Source organism: Sciurus carolinensis, chromosome 2 (genome assembly GCF_902686445.1).
Source record: "Sciurus carolinensis chromosome 2, mSciCar1.2, whole genome shotgun sequence".
In the NCBI taxonomy this organism is placed as follows: Eukaryota; Metazoa; Chordata; class Mammalia; order Rodentia; family Sciuridae; genus Sciurus; species Sciurus carolinensis.
Genome location: NC_062214.1, coordinates 107,671,443 through 107,694,457, shown reverse-complemented (window position 1 = coordinate 107,694,457; position 23,015 = coordinate 107,671,443). Strand labels below are relative to the sequence as shown.

Here is a 23,015-nt window from a genome sequence, read left to right as displayed (position 1 = left end):
CCTTACTTGTTTAAGGCTGAATTGATTTGAAAATATGTTTAAATTGTAATTACATTAATTAAATTATACTTTATATTATAATTATAATAAAACATTCCTTACTACTATTTGTAACTATAATTGAACTTTGGAAGTCTCCCAAGAACCTTGACCATGTATCTGCCCTTACTGAAGTGTCCAATAAATGACAGTCTAATAAGAATTTTTTGATTCAGTTTTAATCAGATTTGAGGATGGCTCTGGGAAACTTCCAGAACTGTATTCTTAATCTGAGACAATGCTTCAGCTTTTAAGCACCTTTCTTCTGGTGAGGTGGTGCAGGGCAGGCTGGGGTCGTGTGTGTGTGTGTGTGTGTGTGTGTGTGAGAGAGAGAGAGAGAGAGAGAGAGAGAGAGAGAGAGAGAGAGAGAGATATCAAGGAGATGGGGGTTGGTTCCAAAGGAAAGGAATCAAATGCCAATGCCTCCAGATCCCTTCCCCATCTGCCTAAAGGGAACTGTTCCTCCCAAAATGTTGTCAATGAAGCACCTCCTGGATGGCTCTTTTCCTGCCCGTTGGACACACATGGAGAGGCACCCCTGGAAGACTTCCTTCTTACTCTTTGGCTCATCTTTTGGCCACTGGTCACGTAGGCAGGATGGGGAGAGGAGAGAAGCAAGATAAGGGGAGAAGGAGGGCATGAGAACAAAGGAACTCTAAAATGTATGAAAGGGACAGGACACCCCCACTTCCTCAGATACCAAGCTCTGGGACTCTTCTCTGTGGAGAAGTCTATCTCTGTTCTATCCTTTAAATAAAACTTGCTTTATAGGCTTGCCTCAGTGTTTCTTGGGTGTTCAGTCTTGAACATCTGGGGAAACGGATTTCATCATCACTGGTATCACTGGTATGCTGGGAAGTGTGCAATTTTTTCCTATATACTGAGCTCAAACCGCTTTCTGACCACATTAATAGTCCGCCTTAAATTAAATAAAATATAGACCATCCCCAGAACTCCCCCCTTTTTTCTTTCTTTTCCTTTTCTTCCTTCCTTCTTTCCTCCCTTCTCTTTTCTTTTATTTTTTCTTTTTTTTTCCAGCAAATCCAGTATTATAAACCAAAACAGCCACTGAAGGATAGGTGTTCAGGATTAACATAGTCCACTATCAGGGGTGGGCAGAAAGAATTTCAACATAAAATATCTTAATAATAGAATATATGCTTTTTATTTATAATAAGTCTGAGCTAGGCTGATTAAGTTCAGATTCTGTGGGAACCAAGTAACATGGCTTGATATGCCTCCACATCTGGGTGGTGGTGACTAGAGAAGGTTCTAGAAGTTTCTGGCAGTTGAGTGCGGGCAGGCAAAGCTCCCTAAGGAATTACAGGTCATTGGAGCAGTTACAAAGAGTGATGCTGGTTAGTATCCCAAATGGACCAAACCAAATTACATATTAGCCTTGAATTTCCCAAAAGTTTAATACACCTAGTCATTAATGGAAAAGGAGAAAAGTGTGGTTTTTCGCATTTAATTCTCATTGCTGCAAATAGAAAAAAGCAGATCTTAAAGGTAATATGGGTACATATCTGTAACTATTATGTAATTTTTTAAGTTTTAAAATGTTTTATTCATAACATTTCCAAACATAAAAATGGAAGAGTCTTAGCAATCTCTTACATACCTACCACATATACTGAATAATGATTAACATGTTACTGAATTTGGATTTTAGTGTAACTATTATTTTAAAGTAAATTCCAAACATCATGATGTTTCTTCTTTAAATATTTCCACATACAAGCTCTAAAAAGGAGGCAGGAGGCTTCTTAACATGACCATTATCACACCTAACAATCCACAATACAGACAGTCCCTAACTTACAGCAGTTTGATCCATGATTTTTTATCTTTATGATGGTGCAAAAGTGATACATTCAGTTGAAACTACCTTGAACTTTGAATTTAGATCCTTTTCCAGAGAATTGATTGATACGTGGTATGATACTCATGCTGGGCAGCAGCTCCCAGCCAGCAACCTCATCACCAGGGTGAACAACCCATCTCTACTTCATATTGTATTGCTAAGCTGTGATATTCAGTAGGTTACGTGTATTAAATGCATATTTGACTTGTGGTTTATCCACATATAACCCCATTGTAAGTTAAGGAGCATCTGTATTCCTTTAATAGTATCTCCTGTCTGTGCTTTAAGTTTTCCCCCAAATGTCTTTTTGCAGTTGGTTTGTCTATTTATACTGTTGAAAAGTTTTCTTAGACTCCCCTTAGTCAGAATTAATCACCCGTCTTTGGCACAAAATCATGTCTGGGGTTAGAGTTATTTATAGAGATAGACTGTAAACACCTTGAGGTGCTTATTTTGAGCACCTTATATCTTGTTTTTTAAGTTTTATGGTGGCCCATCCCCAAACTAATACCTAGACTGCTACAACACTGCACTACATTTTGAAAAGAAGTGACATTAGTAAAGTGGAGGTCTGAGTTTAAAATCATCACTAGGCAATGGCTACACATTTTAATTTTAATTTGGGAGTCATGATTCATTCCCATAAGATTTCTTCCTCTCTTTCCTTCCCTTTCCTATGTCCCTATCTTCTCTCCTTCCTTTATTCCTTTCTCCCTCTCTCCCTTCTCTCTGCTTCCTCCCTATTCCTTTCTTCCTTGAAAAACTTCAACAAAGCAAAGTTTTTTCTTCTTCTTCTTATGAACCTTCTGACGAAAAGTAGCCTTAGTAATCTTGCAGGAGCCCAGTGGCTGGGGAGGTTGAGGCAGGAGGATCGAAAGTTCAAAGTCAGCCTCAGCAATGGCAAAGCACTAAACAACTCAGTGAGACCCTCTCTCTCTAAATACAATACAAAATTGGGCTGAGGATGTGATTCAGTGGTTGAGTGCCCCTGAGTTCAATCCCTGTCCCCCCCCCCCAAAAAAAAGGAAAGGAAAAACAAAAGAAATCTCACAGAAGAAGCATTAAAAGACTCCAATTCTATATAACAATACCAGGGAGCTCAACTTCTAATTTTAAGTCTATGGAGTGGATCTAACCAATCAGCAAATGACTATGGTTACAGATCTGGGATTACACAATGAGAAGCCTTGTCAAAGTACATGGTTGAAAAATCACAACTATGATATGTCCTATGCAAATCTTTGTAAACAATAAAAACTATTCATTGAACAACCACTACAGGCAGGCAGAATGACACAATCTTTACCAACATTCTAACATTTTTCTGTCACTCTCTCCTAAGTTTGTCCCCATTTTGCAGATACATAAACTGAGACTTATAAAAGTTAAGTAGTGGGCTGGGGAGATAGCTCAGCTGGTAGAGTGCTTGCCTCGAAAGCACAAGGCCCTGAGTTTGATCCCCAGTACCGAAAAAAGTTAAGTAGTTTACTCAAAGTCAGTCGAGAGCTGTATATTCAGGTCTATTTTACTGCAAAGTCAGTATTTATAATCAAAATGAGATTGAAATATAGCTGGAATAGATTGAAATAGAACATTCCCAGGGAACATGAAGATGTTTTCCTCTAACTTACAGATTTATTTCAAACTTTTTAAATAACCGAGCTTCTGCTCTTGACTTAATTGCTGTAGCTAAGAGGGGTGCAGAAAGAGCTCAGGTATGGGACACCAGATAGACCCACGTTTTGATTACAACTCCACCACGCACTAGCTGTGTAACTTGAATATCTCTGAGTCTTAAGTACCCACCTTGCAAAAATGTCAGAGGAGCTAGATTCAGTGTCTATCACACAGCTCCTGGCTTAGTGGAATCGATATTATTTCCAAAGTAAATTGGGAGGCGAGGTTGCCATGTTAGTTAGGAAAGAGAGAGGGGACCCAAAGACTAAGCCAGCTAATGGGGTTTTTTGCAGAAACAGATCGTTTCGGTTGATTCTTTTTATCCTACTCCCTTAACCCTGATTTATTTTTATTTTTTAGTTGTAGATAGACACAATACCTTTAATTTATTTATTTGTCATGTGTTGCTGAGGATCTAACCCAGTGCTTCACACATACTGGACAAGCGCTCCACTACTACTCCAGCCTTAACCCTGATATTTTTTTTTTTTTTTAATGGAAAAAAACAGGACAACATGGGAATTATTCTGAAATGAACTTCAATTATCTCCATATGTGCGCTGCATCACATTTGGGAGCTTGATTGAATTAACTCTAATTCAATCACACTAAAGATTCCCGCCTGCACGTGGGAATCTCCCGTGGGACTCAGGGTGGGGAGACAACCCTGGCACACCCAGCTCTGCTCTGCTTTGTTTGGACCCCATTTTAGAAGGGTTGGTTTGCTTTCACCCAGACCGTGGCCATCAGCGCCTCCCTTGCTCTCAGGTTCCCCCCTCCTACAGAGAATCACCCCTACCCCGTGCAGGCGCGGGTAGCTGGTGGTTGGCCAAGATCTATTGGCGACACAGTGGTGAGTCGCAGCCGCCCGGCACCTGCTTTCTACCCTACCGCATCTGCAGGGGGCGCCCGGGAGTCGAGCACCGAGCGCCCGTAGCGGGTCCGCAAATTCCCCGCGGCTCGCGTGACCCGAAAGTCCTGGCTCCGCCCTTCGGAAGCGGTTGTGGTCAGTATATAAGGTGGGGAGGCATACAGCACCCGCTGGGTGCTGGGCGTTAGCATCTTCTGCGCGCGCCGTCCCGCCCTAGGTGAGTCTCCTTTCGGGGAAGGCGCTGCTGAATCGGCCCTTGGTTGGCCTTTTGAGTGTGTTGGACGGGGTGGTGCTCACCTGCTTGGGTCCTAGTGGCTGAAGTTTTGATCGATAACTTGGATTTTTTTTTTTTTTTTTTTCTTCTTCTAGATTTAGCATTCTACACTGAAGTCATCATGGGCGTTTTTCAAACCATGATGAAAAAGAAGGAAGTAAGTTTTTAAAGCAATAGAAAAACGTGACTGAAAGTGGTAATTTTTAAAGATGAAAAGGTGGTGCAGATTTTGAAAAAGAAAAAAAGTGATTTGTAGCAATTTTGTTATATTTTAGAGTTTTCATATTGAATTTACCCCCAACCTGTTGTCTGTTAGCTCATTCCTTTGGTGCTGATCATGACTTTCGCAGCGGGAGGAGCCTCATCTTTTGCCTTATATTCCTTGCGAAAAACCGACGTGATGTAAGTAGGTCTTGTTTATAAAAACGTTTTTGGCAGTGTTTGGTTGACTTTTCATTTCTGAAATGCATGCCATCGGTTTCCCGTGTCCCTCCCACCCCCATGGATAAGAATGTCAAATTGTGGACTTGGGAGTCAGGGCTGAAAAGCATCCTGATATCGGAAGACTGTTAAGTTATGACATTGGCATTTGTTTATTTATTCCTGTGTCTAAATGTCCTTTCATTCATTGACCCTCCTCCAAATCCACTGTCCTGCAGGGAAGTAAAATTTGATTTTTTCAAACTTGAGTTTTTAAATTAAAGTTCTTACGTTATTTGGGAGATATATATATATATATATATATATATATATTTTTTTTTTTTTTTCAAATTTAATAATTTTAATTAAGTTTTTAAATTTAAACTTAGTCTTTCCATACATTCAGTTGTCTTCTATGAACTCTAAACCTCAATTTTGAATATAAGAAGGTTAAAAAAACCTCATGGAATACGAGAAAGAGAAAAAGTAGGACCCGTGGTGTCCTCTGCAGGGCTGGAGAGGGCAGTAACTCTAAGCGCTACCAGGAAGCCTGGAGTTACCACCCCGCCCCTCAGCCCCTCCCAGGAACCCCTCCCCCGGTCTCTCAAGAACCTTATGCTTGTCCTTAGCCTGGCAAGTCCACCTCAGTTATGTTGTTTGAGAACCTTCTGCTATCTAGACCAAAAAAGAATACAGACCTTCTACTCTGCAGAGGAATTGAGCTTTAATGTTTGAGCCAAACCATGCAACTCCCTTAATGAATCTCCCATCAATTTTAGTTACTACTGATGGTTTCTAGTAGTTAACTAAAGGATGGATGTCTAAGTATGGAGGTTGGGTCTGTCATCTAGCCTTATTTACACACCCAGTATAAATGTTGGTTTAGATTCACATACTTTGACGTTGAATTAGCCTTCTTTTATTTTTAGTCTTGATCGAAAAAGAAATCCAGAACCATGGGAAGCTGTGGATCCTACTGAACCTCAAAAGGTATTGCTAAATTAAAAACAAGTACTTTACATCTAGCCCAAACCTTCACACCTTTGCCAGCAAAATAGATTTCCTATCTGACACAGTGCCATTTTATGTATTGTATGCTAAAACAAAAACTCTCCAGAATTCTAGAGATCAAGTTCAAATCCTTGGCCAATTATTCACTACGATTTTAGACAGCTTGACCTCTGTGAGGTTCAGAATCCATAAAATGAGCATGATAATAGGGCTGTACCTCAGAGTTAAGAGGATTAAAGAAAACAAAACACACAGAGCCTTTTTACACAGTGTGTGGTCCATTGTAAGCACTCAAATAAAACTTATAATTGCAATACATTATCCCTTTTTATCCATTACTCACCTCAAGTTAATATTAGGTCACTGTGATAAATCACAGTTGCTCCTGAAGGACAGGAGTGTATTCTGCTCAAGTGGTATTAACTAATATCCACTCATTCTTTTTTTTTTTTTTTTTTATTTTATTTTTTTTACGTTTACATAGGGTAATGATGTTTATTATATTTTTTTCCCCTCCCCCCCACCCCTCCCACCCCTCCCACCCCTCCCACCCCTCCCACCCCTCTTTTCCCTCTACACAGTCCTTCTTTCCTTCATTCTTACTGCTCTCCTTAGCCTAACTCTAAACCTAACCCTAAACCTAATGCTATCCCCTCCCACCCCCCATTATATGTCCTCATCCGCTTATCAGCGAGATCATTCGTCCTTTAGTTTTTTGAGATTGGCTTATCTCACTTAGCATGATATTCTCCAATTTCGACCATTTGCCTACAAATGCCATAATTTTATCATTCTTCATTGCGGAGTAATATTCCATTGTATAAATATGCCACAGTTTCTTTATCCATTCATCAACTGAAGGGCATCTAGGTTGGTTCCACAATCTGGCTATGGTGAATTGAGCAGCAATGAACATTGATGTGGCTGTATCTCTGTAGTATGCTGATTTTAAGTCCTTTGGGTATAGGCCAAGGAGTGGGATAGCTGGGTCAAATGGTGTTTCCATTCCAAGCTTTCTGAGGAATCTCCACACTGCTTTCCAGAGTGGTTGCACTAATTTGCAACCCCACCAGCAATGTATGAGTGTTCCTTTTTCACCACATCCTCGCCAACACCTATTGTTGCTTGTATTCTTGATAATCGCCATTCTAATTGGGGTGAGATGAAATCTTAGGGTAGTTTTGATTTGCATTTCCCTTATTACTAGGGATGTTGAACATTTTTTCATATATCTGGTGATTACTTGTACATCTTCTTCTGTGAAGTGTCTGTTCATTTCCTTAGCCCATTTGTTGATTGGATTATTTGTATTCTTCGTGTAGAGTTTTTTGAGTTCTTTATAGATTCTGGAAATTAGCGCTCTATCTGAGGTATGGTTGGCAAAGATATTCTCCCACTCTGTAGGCTCTCTCTTCACATTTCTGATAGTTTCCTTTGCTGAGAGAAAGCTTTTTAGTTTGAATCTATCCCAGTTGTTTATTCTTGCTTTTATTTCTTGTGCCATGGGAGTCCTGTTAAGGAAATCTGATCCTGAGCCAACAAGTTGAAGATTTGGACCTACTTTTTCTTCTATAAGATGCAGGGTCTCTGGTCTGATTCCGAGGTCCTTGATCCATTTTGAGTTGAGTTTTGTGTAGGGTGAGAGATAGGGGTTTAGTTTCATTCTATTGCATATAGTTTTCCAGTTTTCCCAGCACCATTTGTTGAAGAGGCTATCTTTTCTCCATTGCATATTGTTGGAACCTTTGTCTAGTATGAGAAAATTGTATTTATTTGGGTTTGTGTCCATGTCCTCTATTCTGTACCATTGATCTACCTGTCTATTTTGGTACCAATACCATACCGTTTTTGTTACTATTGCTTTGTAGTAGAGTTGAAGATCTGGTATTGCAATACCCCCTGCTTCGCTCTTGCTACTGAGGATTGCTTTAGCTATTCTAGGTTTTTTATTCTTCCAGATGAATTTCATAATTGCTTGCTCTATTTCTGCGAGGTACATCATTGGGATTTTAATTGGAATTGCATTGAATCTGTATAGAATTTTAGGTAGTATAGCCATTTTGACGATATTAATTCTGCCTATCCAGGAACATGGGAGATCTTTCCATCTTCTAAGGTTTTCTTGAATTTCTTTCTTTAGTGTTCTGTAGTTCTCATTGTAGAGGTCTTTCACCTCTTTTGTGAGATTGATTCCCAAGTATTTTATTTTTTTCGATGCTATTGTGAATGGAGTAGTTTTCCTAATTTCTCTTTCTGAAGATTCATCACTTATGTATAAGAATGCGTTGGATTTATGAGCATTGATCTTGTAACCTGCTACTTTACTGAATTCACTTATGAGTTCTAAAAGTTTTCTGGTGGAATTTCCAGGTTCCTCTAAATATATAATCATGTCATCAGCGAACAGGGATAGTTTGAGTTCTTCTTTTCCTATTCGTATCCCTTTAATTTCTTTGGTTTGTCTAATTGCTCTGGCTAGAGTCTCAAGGACGATGTTGAATAGAAGCGGTGAAAGAGGGCATCCCTGCCTTGTTCCAGTTTTTAGGGGGAACGCTTTCAGTTTTTCACCATTTAGAATGATATTAGCCATGGGCTTAGCGTAGATGGCCTTTATAATGTTTAGGAATGTTCCCATTACCCCAATTTTTTCTAGTGTTTTGAGCATGAAGGGATGCTGTATTTTATCAAATGCTTTTTCTGCATCTATTGAAATAATCATGTGATTCTTAACTTTAAGTCTGTTGATATGGTGAATGACATTTATTGATTTCCGAATGTTGAACCAACCTTGCATCCCTGGGATAAAACCCACTTGATCGTGGTGCACTATCTTTTTAATATATATTTGTATGCGATTTGCTAAAATTTTGTTGAGAATTTTTGCATCGATGTTCATTAAGGATATTGGTCTGAAATTTTCTTTCCTTGATGTGTCTCTGTCTGGTTTAGGTATCAGGGTGATATTGGCTTCATAGAACGAGTTTGGTAGGGTTCCCTCCTCTTCTATCTCATGGAATAGTTTGAGGAGTATTGGAATGAGCTCTTCTTTAAAGGTTTTATAGAACTCGGCTGAGAACCCATCTGGTCCTGGACTTTTCTTTGTTGGTAGGCTTTTGATGACCTCTTCTATTTCATTGCTTGAAATTGGTTTATTTAAGTTGTGTATGTCCTCCTCGTTCAGTTTAGGTAGTTCATATGTCTCTAGAAATTTGTTGATGTCTTCAAGGTTTTCTGTTTTGTTGGAGTATAGATTTTCGAAATAGCTTCTAATTATGTTTTGTATTTCACTCGTGTCTGTTGTGATGTTTCCTTGTTCATTCCGAATTTTAGTAATTTGAGTTTTCTCCCTCTTTCTCTTTGTTAGTGTGGCTAAGGGTTTATCAATTTTATTTATTTTTTCAAAGAACCAACTATTTATTTTATTAATTTTTCCGATTGTTTCTTTTGTTTCGATTTCGTTGATTTCGGCTCTGATTTTAACTATTTCCTGTCTTCTACTACTTTTGGTATTGATCTGCTCTTCTTTTTCTAGTGCTTTGAGCTGTAGTGTTAAGGCGCTAGCCTAAAGGAATAGCCAAATAAAGGAGAAACCAAATCATGTCAAAAACAAATATGAGTCAATTGACTGGGAATACAAATCATATCACAATAATAACCCTGAATGTTAATGGCCTGAATTCATCAATCAAAAGACACAGACTGGCAGATTGGATTAAAAAGAAAAATCCAACAATATGCTGCCTGCAAGAGACACATCTCATAGAAAAAGACACCCATAGACTAAAGGTGAAAGGATGGGGAAAAACATACCATGCACACGGACACAGCAAAAAAGCTGGAGTATCCATCCTCATCTCAGATAATGTGGACTTCAAACCAAAACTAGTCAGAAGGGATAAAGAAGGACATTACATGCTGCTTAAGGGAAGCATAAATCAGCAAGACATAACAATCATAAATATCTATGCCCCGAACATTGGCTCATCCACGTACGTCAAACAAATCCTTCTCAATTCCAGAAATCAAATAGACCACAACACAATAATACTAGGCGATTTTAACACACCTCTCTCATCACTGGATAGATCGTCCAAACAAAAATTGAATAAAGAAACTATAGATCTCAACAACACAATCAGCAATTTAGACTTAACGGACATATATAGAATATACCATCCAACAAAGAATGAATACACTTTCTTCTCAGCAGCACATGGATCCTTCTCTAAAATAGACCATATTTTATGCCACAAAGCTACTGTTAGTAAATACAAGAAGATAGAGATACTACCTTGTACTCTATCAGATCATAATGGATTGAAATTAGAAATAAATGACAGAATAAAAAACAGAAACTTCTCCAATACCTGGAGACTAAATAATACACTATTATATGATGAATGGATAACAGAAGACATCAGGAGGGAAATAAAAAAATTCTTAGAAGTAAACGAGAACAAAGACACATCATATCAAAATCTCTGGGACACTATGAAAGCAGTACTTAGAGGAAGATTTATTTCATGGGGTGCATTCAAAAAAAGAAGTAGAAATCAACAAATAAACGAGTTAACACTCATTCTTTTAAGACTATGGCAGAGGTCTCCTAGGTTCTGGGGTAATGGAACACCAGTGAAGATAAATGGGAATGTCTGCATGTGAGGTTTTTGGAAATCAAGAACTGTCCACAGCTCTCTCCCATTTCCCTCGGGGTGTAACTTCTTAGATCACTGGTGCCTTCACTGAGCAATTGCAATGAGGAATTTTATTCACCTACTGTGTGTTGAGCCCTGTGGGAGGAGCATTGTACATAACTCATGAGGAGCAGACACATTTTGAACTTTAAGCTCTCATACTACCTTGGCAAACTAAAAAATCTGAATGGTGCTAATGAAAGTAGGGCAAATGTGTATGACCTTTCTCTCTGGTCTCATAACACTTAGGTACCCAAGGGCTTTTTGTAGGGGTGGTGTGATAGAAATCAGCTTCATTGGACTGGGGTTGTAGCTCATCAGTAGAGCACTTGCCTAGCACTTGTGAGGCACTGGGTTTGACTCCTGTGCCATATAAAAAAAATAAATAAGGTATTTAAAAAAAAAAAGAAATTGGCCATGTTACTATTTGGTGCATGTTTTAGAGACAGGAAGAGGTGGTTCTTTGACTACAAATGCTACGATGATGCTTTTCCTAAAAGGAGTGTGGACAAATCCCAAAAGGGGAGGAGAGGATGAAGGGCAGATATTTAAAACATTTTTATTTCCTTTGTTAAAGCTTCTAACAATCAACCAACAATGGAAGCCTATTGAAGAGTTGCAGAAGGTCCGAAGGGCAACCAAATGACCAGTCTGTGCTGCTTCTTCCCAGAGTACTCTATGAATCTAGTGGAAACATTTCTGCACAAACTAGATTATGGATTCCAGTGTGCGGAAATGCTTCTGCTACATTTTTAGGGTTTGCCTACTTTCTTTGGATTCTGGATAAGGAATTAAAGGTAGTGCAGCGATAACTACATAGTCCAAAAAATAAGTTTCCTGGTTTATTGTTGTAAATTTGAATATTACATATTGAATTTTTATGTTTGTGATGCTACAATGTTTTCCTTGGAACGTATAGATTTGTAAATTAAATTATCTGTAATAAAATATCATTTGTACAAGCTATCTCAAAAGTTAATGTATATTTAAGTAGAAGAGAACATTATTATGGGAGAAAATCACTCATACATATATACATATAATATATGCATATATCAGATATGTGTAAACATGTATATAATGTATATGTGTATATATTGTATATAATGTATATTATATGTGTATGTGTATATGTGTGTGTATATATATATTTTGGGATACTGGGGATTGAACCCAGGGTCTTGCACATGCTAAGCATACACTGTACCATTGAACTACACCCCTAGCCCCAGAAAAACATTTTGAAGCACAAGATTTTATCTTTTAAATAACATACAATGTATATTTCTGTGTAAGCTTGTCTTCCAATTTCATTTGCTCCTCAGAAATTTATTGATAATCTACTGTTTGCAGTAAAACAATGAGCAAAACCAAAATTTGGAGGGATATGAATAAGAGATGGTAAACACATGAGGAAAAGTAGTGGTGGTGGGGCATGAGACTCACATGAGCATTGGCCTTGGAGGAAGTGCTGGATTCTGGCGGTGAACGGGAATGTGAGCATGCTGAGATGGGCCCAAAGATGCCAGTGCAAACTATGGTGCTCTGATGAGGACCAGGGAGGGGAGGCTGGGAGCTTCACCACCACCCTGCAGAGTGTGGACCAGTGGCGACTTGGAGACTGAAGATACAGTTGAACCCAACATGCCCCTTCACTGTCCTTAAACAAGTAGAAAGTTGCTTTTCATTAACTTTTTTAAAAAATGAGATATGCTTTATATGTCAGTTTCCATCCATTTAAATTGCACAATTTAGTGGTTTTTATTATATTTACAAAGTTGCACAACCACTTCCACTATCTAATTCCAGAATATTTTCATTGTCCCCAAAAGAACCTGTACCATGTGCAGTCATTCCTCTGTTCTTGACCCCTCAGCTTCCAGCCCAAGGCAAATACTAATAATAAACTTTGTCTCTATGGATTTGTGTACTTTGGCTAGTTCATATAAATGGAATCATGATAGGAGGTCATTGTGTCTGACTGTACCTTAGCATAATGTTTTCAAGAGTCATTCCTGTTGTGCTACATTATCAATATTCCATCCCTTTTTCTAAGGAATGCTATTCCATTGTATGGACATACCACATATTACTTACCCATTTGTGAGCTGAGAGTCATTGGAATAGCTCTTCCTTTTGGCTGTGGTGAATACTTGTACCAACAACCATGTACGAGCTTTTGTGTAGCCACATATTTCCATTTCTCTTGGTTATGTTCTTAGGTTCACTTACTCTTTTAGATGAAAATGATTAATGCTTCTTTCTTGATTTTCATATGAATGTAATGGGAAAATAAGAGGAGGGCTAAATTCCTGTCACCTTCATAGCAATAAAAAGTAACTAGCTCTTGCATGAGGCTTTGGCAATTCTGAAAGGATTAACCAGACACTACTTCTTCCAACCCTTGTTCCTTACTTATCACCTTGGAATTTCCCAGGTGAAAATCTCGAATGATTGATCTCCAGGAATTACATGTGGCAATTGGGAGGCACATTTTTATTTGATTAAGTTTCTAAAGTAGAATATGATACCACTTGGATAAATAAAAATGAATAGCCTGGTGATGCATGGCCAACTAGGAGAACATATTGTAAAGTGCTTTCTGAAGGAAAACTGCCTTTCAATGTTAAAACACAAACCTGAATGGCGGGGAGTGGCTTTATGGTGTGGAAATGGCAATGGAAGTTACTGTTTAGCAGGTTTGGGAGGAAGAGAGGTCATGTGCCAAGCTGATACCCTGGGGCAGGAAAGGGAATGATAATGATAATGACATATTTTAATGCAACTTAAATAGTCAAGAAGTTATACTCCTCTTGAGCACTCACACGAGCTGGACATTGTGCTGGCCCCACAGATCGGACCATGCAGGGAGGGAGACACTCCTATGGGCAAATCAATACAATGTCATGACAGTGAAGCAAGGGTACAAATGAGTATGTGATACAGAGGAAAGCGCCCCAAAGAAGGTGGATTCCTAAAAGACTAAGCAGACTAATTACTTGGAAAACCAAGAATTAGAAGTCAGCGAGGCAACTGAAGCAGAGGCACAGGTTTATCAAGGCAGAGAGGCCTAAAATAGCATGATGTCATCATGCTTAGACTTAAGGCAGTTTAATGCAAAGAATTTTGGAGCGTGAGGTGGGAGAGGTGGCTGAAAAAAATACTAGGAGAAATGTGTAGGACCTTTTATGCTCTTATCCTACCACTACCAAGGATCCAGAACAGGGTTTTAAGATGAAAAAGGAGATGGTACAGTTTACTTAATGGAGATTTGGCTATAGTGAGGGAGGTGGGGAATTCCCACTGACAGGGATGCTGGTTGGATGCCAGAGACCATTTGCTGCCCATGGTCCAGGGGACAGGTGGTAAGGGCCATGACTAAGCAAAGCAATATCCAGGGGATGCAGTTGAAAGTGATTGAGGAGAAATCAATGAGAAGGTCTCCAGGCTTACTGGATGTTGCTGGGGGATGTCCAAAATGACTCCCAGATTTTTCACCTGTGTAGCCTGGTGGGCAGTGATGCCAAGGGAGGGGTAAGGAGAAAAGAATGCAATGTGGGCGGTGGGGTGGACAAAGAAGAAAATGAGTTAGGCCCAGTGTGCTCTGTAGGTAGCTACACTTGGAGACAGGATAAAGGGGTGGTAAGATCAGGGGCATGGATGAGATCACTTCCAGAGGACTTCTGGAGTGAAATGAAGACGGAACCCAGAGCCACGTCATCTTCTAGGATGCAGGCAAAGAGAATCCTGGGAATTGAGGTGAAATGGTTAGAGAAGGAGAAGGAGAACCAGGAGAGACGTGGTGGAGCCCAGAGAGGAAGAAGAGCTTTCCCCTGTTGGGAGATTGGTATGGTTTGAAATTAAACCAAAGCCCAGAAACCTTTCAACTTTATGGCTTGAGCCTTAAGCAAACATGATCCCCCGCACCAGAAACAACAACAAAACAAAACAACCCTCCCACACCTATAATTCTCTTTTTACATACAAATAAAATGCAAATTAAGTTTTCCTAATAAAAAAGTTAAGATCACATTCCCATATGACCAAAAACTGGAGTGAGGTCCAATTTAATACTCATTTATCATTTTTTATTTTTTTGAAGAAATTCTCTCACATTGTAGTTAAGACTCCATGAAATTACAAGCTGTGAATTCAGATTGCTCTATCATTTACAATGCTGGTTTAGAGAAGCCTCAGAGTTCTCCTCCATAAAATTGGGTTAATTAGTACCTCTCAGTTTCGTTATAAAATTATATGAGATAATAACTGTAAAGTACCTAACATGGTATCTAACGTGCGAGTTGTTCAGCATGTATTACCTTCTTTCTTAAATAAGAAAGGATGATTAGCACTATAAAGTAGAAAGCTCTAAAATGTATTTAAGATTATATTCTTGAGAGAGTGAGAGCATTGCTTGTTTGCAATTCACACACACCTACTGGTGGCTCCTGGCCCACCTTTGTTTTACAATGTCGCAATTATAAGCCTTTTAGAGAACATGTACACCACTGTAGATAAATTCTCCTCACACTCACTCTTATCTACATAGTTACCTTGCAAAATATAAGAAACCCTGTGCATATGCATACATAGATGACCTCACATACAGAAGAGACAAAGTAATAAAACTACTATCTATGGATCTGTTTCTACATATATGTCCTTAGAAGCAAATGTCCATGTTTTAGTTATCACTCTACACTGTATCACTTAGCACATCACACATATTCTCAGAATCAATAGAGCTGGTATGTAGTATAATAAGAAAGGAGAGTAAAATTAAGTGCATGTACTTAAGACAGCAATAAGAGTGGAATTAAAGGTTGGGGATGTGGCTCAGTGGTAGAGTGTTTGCCTGGCATGTACAAGGCCCTGGTTTTGTCCTCAGCACTGAAAAAAAATAATAATGGAGTTAATTTTCCAGTAATTGTCCCTTGTGATATCTTCCCATGCTTAGAAAATTGTCCCAAATAATTATATATGATTTTTTCCCTATAACTAGGGCTGTTTTTATATTTTGGTAGTGTTTTTACATCATTTGCCTGTATGCATACTTAGTTTTAAAATGAAAATTAGAATAAAATTAAGGGTAACCCCAAATTTTATGATAACTCTTATAGACATATTAAAACCAGCTTTCTCATTCACCTGGTTTGATTAATACATGTGTATATATATATATAATATATTTTATATTTTATTAGTATATAATAAAATATTGCTCATTTGGAGAGTGGGTATACTCTTTAAAAATTTAAACTCCTCTTTTTGGCACTTACATCAAGTAACATGATTTTTCCTTATCAAGGTATGTAATCACGAAGTTGCTATTATTTCTTGGTGTTCAGTGGGGCAAGTCAACCTGGTGTGTTTTAAAATGCTTTTGCTTATCTGAAATCTCTTTATCAACAAAAACAAGAAATGGAAGAGCTGGGTGCAGTGGGGCAGGCCTGCGATACTAGCAACTGGGGAGGCTGAGGCAGGAGGATCACAAGTTCCAGGCCAGCTTCAGCAATTTAGTGAGGCCTTAAGCAACTTAGACCCTGTCTCAAAAAATAAAAAGGACTGGGTATGTAGCTCAGTGGTTAAGTGTCCCTGGGTTCAATCCCTGGTACCAAGAGAAAAAAAAAAAATAAAGAATCAGTACAAAATGTGATCTATATGACAAATGTGACCTATTGTTTTCTTGTCATTTTGAAGACATTTTTGTTGAGTCAACCACTAACCATTTCTCAATTTGTTTCAAATTTCTTTTTAAATTATTGTTTTTAGGATTGAAATGTACTTCAAATACAATAAAATGAACAGATCTTAACATTTTGGTTCAAAGAAGTGTTTTGATCATTGTGTGTACCCATGAAACCATCATTCAAAACAAATTGTCAAAATGAGCATAAGGACTAAGGTAGAGTTTCTCTTGATAAACAATTAACAAGTTAGAGAACGCCATCAAATTGCATAATTTAAAAGAGTGAATTTTATGGTCTGTGAATTATATTGCAAAAAAAATGGTACCCTTATTTGGTTGCTATCTTACTTTAAAATAAGTCTCTTATCATTTTCTCCACTATGTAAAGTAACCCCACCCCCTACTTATAATATTTGATTCATTTTTTTCCTCCAAAGCAGGAAATTTGAAAACACTGAACATCATAAGATACACACCAACAAGATCTGTTGAAACTGGTCTTGTCGCTGCCAGTGTAGAGTGAATTACAACAAACAGACTTCCTGAGGCTTTGGGGAGCAGAGTGCAGACACTGGGTTTACCTTAAGTTTGAGGATGCAAACATTGCCACCACCAACAGAGGAAGAGCCTGACAGAGTATAAGGGGTACCCCAGCAATAAGACTATCCTGGCCTAAATCCTCTCCAGGGCAAGGCTGTCACCAGGGGAGGCAGAGAGGTTACTGGCCAATTCTTGCAGAACAGCGATTCTCAGACTTTAACTGGGCCTCAGAATCTCCTGGAAGGCATTTGGGCCTCAACCACCTTCAAAGTTTCTGTCTAAAGATGTCTGGGGTGGGACCCAGTTATCTGTGTTTCTAATAAGTACAGCTGATGCTGCTGTTTTGGGAGCCACACTTTGAGAATCACTGTTCTAACAGTCTTTTCCTTGTAACATCTGGTAATTAGTTAGGTATTCTCCACCAGTAGGTAATATACTAGCCATCAATTGTGTTACCAATATCCAGGTCTTGAATCAAAAGTTGTGGGAATGAACACTTGACTTGGACAGAATTTAAGCAGAGTCAGGGCCATATTAATGGGGGCTTCTGCCTGAACCAGAAGGGGGACAGGGACCCCAGACTGACTTGAATAAAAAACAAAGGGGAATAGCTTTAATGGCATCTAAAGGGTAACAGGACCTGGGTTTCTTGATGGCATCACATGTAGAGGTGGGACTTCAGTCATACCTGTGCTACTCTTTATCATGCTTCTTTATATGTCCTATGCCTCATTACCATCCTAAGTTCACCTAGGACTGTGCATTTTACTATGCAATAAGACAAAAGTAACCATGGGTCCCTTTGGTGACTATGCAGTGTTTGCCTCTTACTACCTGGAACTGCCCTTATCATCTGGGAAAGTCTCTGATATTTTCTGAATAGTGCAGACCCTGTTTTGACTGACATTTCTGCTGACCAGATGATCTCAGAAGGCTGAGCTGACTGTCCTAGACTCCCATCTCCTGGGGTGTTACCTCATTGCCATAGACCTGAAAACTGGAGCACCTTTTAATTCTTAATTTTCTAGTATGGCTGTTAACCCCAAAGAACTGAGAGCTAGCTTGGCTGTCTTATGTCCCCTGAAAGGTGTTACCCCTTAGTCCTAGGGGGTTCTTTTTTTTGTGGGGGTCCTTGACTATTAGTTATACTCTGGCTCTCTGGAGAGCAGGGTCAGGGCCAGGCATAGAACACCTCTCTGGCCCTCACTGCCTGTACAGACACACTAATCCCAGCATTGTAACCTGAAGGACAGTAGATTCATCAGGTGTGTGGACAGATGCATGTGTGTTGTGAACACTGTCCATTGTACTCAGAGGTGACACTACTGACCCGCCACGTCAGGACAGTGTGGTGGTGGTTCTACCAGGGATGATCAAGTCTTATATTAATTCAACTTCACAGTAGTCAGAAGCAAGCAGACAGATTAGCATGTGTATCCACATTCTACCAATTAAGAGCCATGTGACCTGGACAAGTTACCTACTTCCTTAGAGCTTTGCTTTTCAATTAAAAATTCATTTCAGGGGCAAACCTGTTGAATACCAATGGATGAATGTTGTTATCTTGAGAGTGGGTCCTGGTAAAAGGATGGCTTTGGTCCTCATTCCCTACCACATCCCTGTGCTCTCTTATTCTTCTGTCTTCTGCTATGGAATTACACAGCAAGAAGAACCTTCATTTTGGACTTCCCAGAGTCAGAAATATAAAAAGTAAATTTCTTCTCTTTTTAAATTACCAGCCTCAGGTGTTTTGTTATAGCAACACAATGAATTAACTCAGTAGCAAAAGTCTGAGAAACTCTGGCTCAGAACATAGAAGTTTTAATGCAGAGGCTTCAAAATCTACAGCTGAGACCACAGTCTGAAATCCAGTGAGCATCTGTTGTGTGCAGAATGTTGAAAAAGATGAGTTTTTGTTTGGAGGGCAGAGCTTGGGAAACTGAGCACTGAGTTTAGGCTATTATAGTGTAAGAAGAATTTGTAATGGTGTGATAACCATCTCTGTGCTTAAAAGGAAAAAACAGTTCGGTCAGTAGGGAGGAGAGGAGGAATGGATGGAATGGATGGAGGTGAGATTAGATCTTTGAGGACTTGTAGTGCTTTCTCAGTCCCCTTTTCTTCGTCGTCATCTTCTTGTTTTTTTTTCTTCTTCTCCTTTTCCTTCTCCTTCTCCTTCTTCTTCGTCCTTCTTCTTCTTCTTCCTTTTTTTTTAAGTGTTGGAGATTGAACCCGGGGCCTGGTGCATGCTAAGTAAGTGCTCTACTACTGAGTCACACCCACAGACTTTAAATCTCTTTCTCAAAGACCTCATCAGGCCCTCACTTGAGAAGGTTTATTAAGTGAATCAGTCTCTCTCAATAGCTTGAAGTAAGAGACAGACAGGAGGCACATTCAGAGGTTGTGTTTGTCAGCTTTACCTTACTATAACAAGTACCTGTAATAATCAACTTAAAAAGAGAAAAGGTTTATTTTGGTTTACAGTTTTAGAGGTTGTAGTTCATGATCAATTGGCCCCATTACTTGGATGAGGTGGCACATCATGGCAGGAGGGAATGATGGAGCAAAACTGCTCACCTTGCAGCAAGGAACCAAAAAAAAGAAAAAAAAAAAGGAAGCAGTTAGGATCCCACTATCCCCTACAAGGGCATGCCCTTGATGACCTGAAGACCTCCCTTCTACCCCCACATCTTAAAGGTTCTCCCACCTCACAATAGTGTCATGGGTTGAGGACCATGCCTTCTAGCACATGGATCTTGGGTCACAGTTATCTAAACCACAGTAGAGGCAACACCTGAGAAGAAAAGGAAGGACTGAGATATTGTCAGAGGGTCATTTGGCATCCCCAAGTTATTGAGGGGGTAGAGTTGGAAAGGAAGCTAGTTGTCAAAGAAAAAGGGAACTGGGAAGAAAACCAGAAAGAAGATGAGGTGAGACAGCACATGTCGGGCCAGTAGGATGAATATTGTGAGCTACGAGCCCTGAAAAGTAGTGAGGTCAGCTTCAGAGACACAGCACTAGACGGGCCAGAGTCATCACCTTTGTCTCTACTGGTGATAGTTTGGTCCATGTGCCTCATCTGGTCGGTCCTCAGGGTCCCATGGCCTGCTTATGACCTCACCCGGCACTGGCCCTGGGGGAGGTTTTGTCTGGGTTTGTCCCCTGGTGACCTTTGGCAATTGAGGAGCTGGTCCTGAGGAGGGGATCCCCTCAGGGTCCCATGACTGAGTAAGGAGCCTGGGAGGCACCTGGTTCCACTGCCCTGCCACGGTTGGGCAACTGGGTGTGTCCCCATGGCTCCCAGAGAATTGGCTCATTGTTTCCCTCCTCCCTGAAAATAGACTCAGACACCCATGGCGAGGTCAGTTTCAGTTGAATACATGATGCATTACAAAAAAAAAAAAACAAAACTCCTTCCTCTTGGCCTAAATGCTTTTTGAGTGTGGCATCAAGGACGAGGCAGTCAGAAGTCGTGAGTTTCCTCTTGTCCTTCAGGACCACAGGGAAATCACTTGACCAGCTAATGTGTCAGGCACTCACTGCATGCCAAGCACCCTCCTGGAACAAATATTTCACGGACATCTCACTCCAGCCCTAGTGGGAGTGAGAAGCTGCGTTCTTCCCCAGCTTTTAGATGCTGAGACGTAATCATCCTGCAATCGTGAGAGCTGGGGTCGTGCCTGGGCTCAGGGTGGTCTGAAGTGTTGGGGCAGCTCTGAGCTCTCCCCTAGCGCCCAAACTTCCTGCTTCTAGTTCTGAGTCATGGACCATCTGATTGTGGGAGATCATCACTTAGACCGGCCACACCTGTTCTAATCTTGGGGGCGAGGACGTCCCCATGTCTTCATTCCATTGTGACATGGTGAAAACAGCTTCGCATGCCTCCTGCAACTTCCTTAGCAGGAAGAGTGAGGTAAGATGCATGGCAGAAGCATGGGTCTCACCACCAGCCTGGACTTTTTCCCCCTGTGGCAGAGACCCTATTTTTAGTTTTTATTACTGCCCCCCTCATATTACAGAGAACAAGGGACATGTTAGATTCTCCTTAGGTGTTTTCTAATTAAACCCAGTGATGAATACTTTTGCAAAGATTCGTACCATAGTCAGGTTCTGGCATTTGTAATCACAGTTTTATTTTTGTGTCATACTCGGGATCAAACCCAGGCCCTTGCACATGCTAGGCAAGTGCTTTACTACTGAGCTACATGCCTAGCCCACAAAAAATTTTAATATCCATTTTTCAACAAATATTTGAGTGCTTACTACATACCAGGAACATAAGTGATCACGATCCAGTAGTGAGCAAAAATAACTTTATGGGGCTGCAGTCTTGGGGGGAAGAAAATATTAATTAATTTCTCAAATGCACATTAAATGTCTGCTGTGATAAGGTTATTGAAGGAAAAGAGCATGGATACAGGCTGGAGGCTCCACCAGGGTCCAGGGCAGGATTCTCCCATCCACCCACCATCCTCTATGAACCATTTTCTGTAGGGAACTCCTTTTCTACTGGGCAACTGGAACCTCTATTCAATGGTAAGAATTAAATGTCAACTCAAACTAGTTTGGGGCTACACAAGACACCTATTGGTTATCAAAAGCAAAAATATAAAAATTCTACCCTTGATAAAGCTGTAGGTAAATAGGTACAAGTGATATCTTTCTAGCAACACTGTTAGTTTATCTTTTCTGGGGAATAACCTGGCAGCAGGTATCCAGAGATTCAGATGCTTTACCCAAGAAAGCCTACTCTGGTGAATATTCCAAAAAAACCACAGTGGTGTGTATTACAGGGACATGTTTTATAAAGGAAACAAGCTAATGTTTAATAAAAAGAGTACATTAGTATAAGAAAGACAATAATACATAAATATATGAAATGCAGTATAGCCATTAAAAATGTAAAATATCTGAAGGGCCCTGATGTGTCTAAGTGTGTATATAAAAGAAAGCAAAATGCAATATAGAAAATGCTTGGGAAATATGCCTCTGTAAAATTGATTGAATTATATTATGAAAACCAAAAGTTTAGAGAGATATAAAAAGGTAGAGATTTTGTCATTTAAGTATACTTTTGTTTTTAGCTTGTAAACTTTTTTTGAAAGAATTTCAAATAGAAAAGTTACAAAGTAGTTTAAAGACTTTTGTATCCCTTGCTCAGATTTCCAACTGTAAAAATTTTATCTTATATCTGTCATCTATGTACCTACCTGTTATCTATCCATCCATTCATCCATCATCCATTCATCCATACAAACACATATTGCTAGGTTATCTGTCTGTCTTATCATCTATTATCTATCCATCTATCTGGTCATCTTTTATTTTTTTCCCAAGCCAGTTGACTCTGGGTGGAAGCCATGATGATGCCTCATTATCCTTAAGTCCATCAGGGTATATGCCCTAAAAGCCAGAAAAAAATTTTCAATTAAGATTCATTTTTCTATATTTCTAAGGGTGGAATAATGTGTTTTTCCATCCAAGAGTAGGAGCATCTAGTACTGGGAGGTGGTGATCTCTCCCTTCTCCACCGTCTCCAGAAGGCAGAGGACTCTAGGCCATAGGCTCAGAGTGTGGGAGGGACTCGGGTTAATTGAAAGGAAGACCTCCCAAGGGAAAAGGTAATGCTGGGACACCTTAGCCAGTGGGAAAGCAAACGACCTTAACAATGTGGTACACCCGTCCCTGGTCAGCATATCACTGGCGATGGGTGATCCATCCCCGTGGAAAGAGATTCCCTGTCTCAAGTGAGTCTCCTGCCTCCTTTCCTCAGTGCCTAGGTCCTCTCTAGAGTCATAGGAGTAGGGCACCTGACTGAGCTGGCCATGACAGCAGGTGCTAAGGGGTCATGTTCATCTGCCTTCCCTGTTTGTGTACATTACCCTTTTTTGAGGTTCACAACACTTCTGTGAGGAACAGGAGGCTTGGGCACCCTGTTA

General features: G+C 39.8%; 1 protein-coding gene across 1 annotated transcript; it reads left to right on the top strand.

The window, feature by feature from the left end:
- The first annotated feature begins 4,612 nt into the window (after nucleotides 1-4,612).
- C2H15orf48 (chromosome 2 C15orf48 homolog) lies at nucleotides 4,613-11,870 on the top strand. The gene is made up of 5 exons (XM_047542028.1): nucleotides 4,613-4,668; nucleotides 4,821-4,882; nucleotides 5,042-5,127; nucleotides 6,075-6,135; nucleotides 11,428-11,870. Exons 2-5 carry the CDS (start codon nucleotides 4,847-4,849, stop codon nucleotides 11,494-11,496), a joined length of 252 nt encoding a protein of 83 aa, XP_047397984.1. The 5' UTR covers nucleotides 4,613-4,668; nucleotides 4,821-4,846; the 3' UTR covers nucleotides 11,497-11,870.
- Nucleotides 11,871-23,015: the final 11,145 nt, after the last annotated feature.